Source organism: Oryzias melastigma, linkage group LG1 (assembly GCF_002922805.2).
Source record: "Oryzias melastigma strain HK-1 linkage group LG1, ASM292280v2, whole genome shotgun sequence".
Classification (NCBI taxonomy): domain Eukaryota; kingdom Metazoa; phylum Chordata; class Actinopteri; order Beloniformes; family Adrianichthyidae; genus Oryzias; species Oryzias melastigma.
In genome coordinates this window covers 23,797,397-23,800,359 of record NC_050512.1, presented here as the reverse complement: position 1 = coordinate 23,800,359, position 2,963 = coordinate 23,797,397, and the positions used below count along the sequence as shown (strand labels likewise).

Below are 2,963 nucleotides of genomic sequence, written 5' to 3'. Positions count from 1 at the left end.
AAAAAAAAAAAAAAAACAGCAGACTGGTTTCATCAACATTTTACTGGGTGAGAATGTTAAGCTTGAATACTCATCGCTTTTATCTTTGGACTAACTGGGAATAAAACGGCTGATTTGACTCTGAATCAGAATTTTCCTGCCGGGCTTGTATGCAGGAGTTGCTGTGGGTGTATATTTCCTAGAATTGACCACATGACCTTACTCACTAACAGGGATCTGTCTGCTTGCATGTCATGAACTTGCATTATGTGGTGGTGGTGATACCTCAAAGCAGAAAAAATGTATTTGTCATTGGAAAAAAAAGGATTCATGGATGACAAATTTAAATGGGTTGTGATAGAAGATCAACATTTCTTGTTGTAGCTGGAGCTAGAGCAACCATAGCAAATGGATGAAGAGAGTAGTAAAAAGTTTCAAGCGCAAGGTCACTCCTTGTCATGAAATGTCCCGCATTTAATCATCTGTTGTTGTTTAATCTCTCCTCATTGATTCATCTCTGAAGGAATGTCATTGTAGGGCCACACCTTAGAGTTTGAGTTCTTTCAGAATACATTTTATGTTGTCTCAATCCAATCAAAGGCAACATTTCTAATCTCTTATGTTCACACCGGGTGCTAGACGCAAGGCAATGAACACGCTTTAACCATGTCTTGTTCACACTAGACTGTTGCTACCCAATACTAGTACATATGCGGTACCTACAGTTGGCAGATACTTGGTGTGAAATGTCAAAGCGGTGCAAATCTCGCCAACCTTGCTCCAGTTTTTTTATTTCACAGTGGATATATGAAAGACTTGGTATGGTGTTATTCCAGCCTGGCATAAACTGCAATTATTTCTCAATTCTTAAATGGTTGGGACTTCTGTGAATTAAAACGGACGCTACCCATACGTCACTACCAAATCTGAGTCCCCGATTGGTCAAAGTTCGACTGGTTTGACTTTCAATAGTCTTACATTATGTATGTAGAGCCCCAAAAACAGATTTAAAATCATGCGTTTGGACTCATGATTGTGAACGTTTTAAATGAGGAAGCCTGAAAAAGGGTGTGATCATGGCATTGTGGTCCAGCTGTGGGTTCTCCAGAGCTCCAAGCCTACACTTTCTACATTGAACGCTGAAAGCAAAAGGAAAAGTGCTGGATCCTAGTCTTGGGAATCCAAGCAAGCTGAGAACCAGCACCTCTGGTCTAAAAATAAAATTAAAACTGCACTAAGGCTGATCTTTGCTGTCCAACACACCTGTAATCAGCTAGTTATTTTAGGTTTCTGACTTTAGAAGGCTGAGAGAGTTTCAAGTCAATCTGGATTGACTGAAACATGCCTGCAGCGACAGAGAAGCTTCACACCTGTCTGTTCAGATTCTTTCCCAGAATCGATATTTTATACCTTGCTCTCATTTACTGCAGGTCAACATGAACACGTTGAGACACAAGATCCAGACGTTGAGACTGGTAAGTAAGTCAACACTGCAGGGATTTGGGATTAACTGACTCCGAGTAATGCTTCCAAACATTAACTCACATTACCCGTGTCTCCAGGTGACCCTGAGGAGGATGTCCAATACAGTCAGCCCTGAGGTATTTTAAGATTAAGCATTTTCATTATGAAAACAGAGTCTAGACTTCATCAAACATCTAAATGTTCCTCTTTTTCTCCACAGGAGGGATCATGTTTTCACCAATGTAGAGATGACACTTGTATTTTTCTACTCCTGTACAACTTTGTGTAAAGGCTTGTATCACTTGAGATTGTGTTAATCGAGTGTACACTTTTGATTCCTTCCAGTTTGCCAGGTTGATTTTCACATGGGTTTTTAGGTGAAAATAACTTTTCTGAGGAATCCAGAGCAGCTAGAAGACGAGGTGCAAGCATGAAATGCTAATGAAAAATCAGCCAAAGCTCCGAATGACTGTTTCGTACTGAAAGGCTGTAAGCCACATGTTGAATATCTAAGAAAGAGAGGTTGGTCAGCAAATATGATCTGTGCGGTTACTGTACATCCTTCCTTTTTGTTGCATATTATTTTTTTTATTTTTTAGTTTTCAGAAAGATTTATAAAAGCTTATATTCAAAGGGGAAATGTTTTAAATCATACAGATTTTTATATGTATTTTTTTTTCACCAGCCACTAAACTGTGAAGTTTATCTTTCTTAATATATATCTGTACATCATAATTTCCTTTTTGATTCCTCTTGATCACTTCCTGCTGAAAATACTAAGGAAATCATGTTTTTTTCTTTTATTTGAGATAAGAATAACCACCTTTAAACTTTTTTTTGCACATACTGTGGTGACAGGATTTTTTGTCTTTAATTAAATCTCCCTTTGTTAGAAGAGAACTAAAAATAAATCCTAAAATGTAAGTTTTCTTTAAAAAAAAAAAAGAAAAAAAAGAGAGACAGTTTAAAGTCTCTCGTTCAGTCTCAGGCAGGTTTTGTCTGTCTCCAAAAACTGTCCCTCGAAGCCAGATTGCAGCACCTTTGATCCTATATTTGTTAGCCTTCTTCTATTTCCTGTTTTTTTTTTTTTTTAGTTTTTCTGGAGTAATTGAGACTACCCTTATGTAACAGGAAAATTGTGCTGCAAGTTCTGATTTCCAGCAAAGCCTATTTCTCCTTTCTTTGTTCTTGTCATTTGATGCCAACTATCAGTAAAAAAAGAAAAAAAAACAGGTTTATGAAAATTATTTAGAGCAAAGTTCAAGAAGACATTTTTACCAGTAAATGATTTATAATGTGCAGTAAAAGACAAATGTCTGTAAAAGGTTTAAACAAGTTTTAGGAACATTTGTGAGGTATTTTGTATTTTTGTGACTGATTTTTATTTTATCCCAATTTTCAGGAGAAAAAGAGGCACTGAACTTTAAAGCACGCTATATATGTTTTTTGTTTGAATTATTGTAAAGACTGTAATGTGATTTTTCTGCGTGTGTTGGGTTTTTATTAAAATCCTTCCTTCA

The 2,963-nt window shown here is 36.6% G+C and overlaps 1 protein-coding gene across 2 annotated transcripts in view; it reads left to right on the top strand.

The window, feature by feature from the left end:
* zgc:174863 (uncharacterized protein LOC100136852 homolog) overlaps positions 1-2,963 on the top strand; it is a 12,506-nt gene extending 9,543 nt beyond the window's left edge. For both annotated transcript variants that reach the window (XM_024290261.2, XM_024290262.2), the window contains 3 exons: positions 1,410-1,454; positions 1,542-1,580; positions 1,664-2,963. In XM_024290261.2, the coding sequence (XP_024146029.1) occupies positions 1,410-1,454; positions 1,542-1,579 (83 nt within the window). In that variant the 3' untranslated portion in view covers position 1,580; positions 1,664-2,963. The remainder of the gene's footprint in view (positions 1-1,409; positions 1,455-1,541; positions 1,581-1,663) is intronic.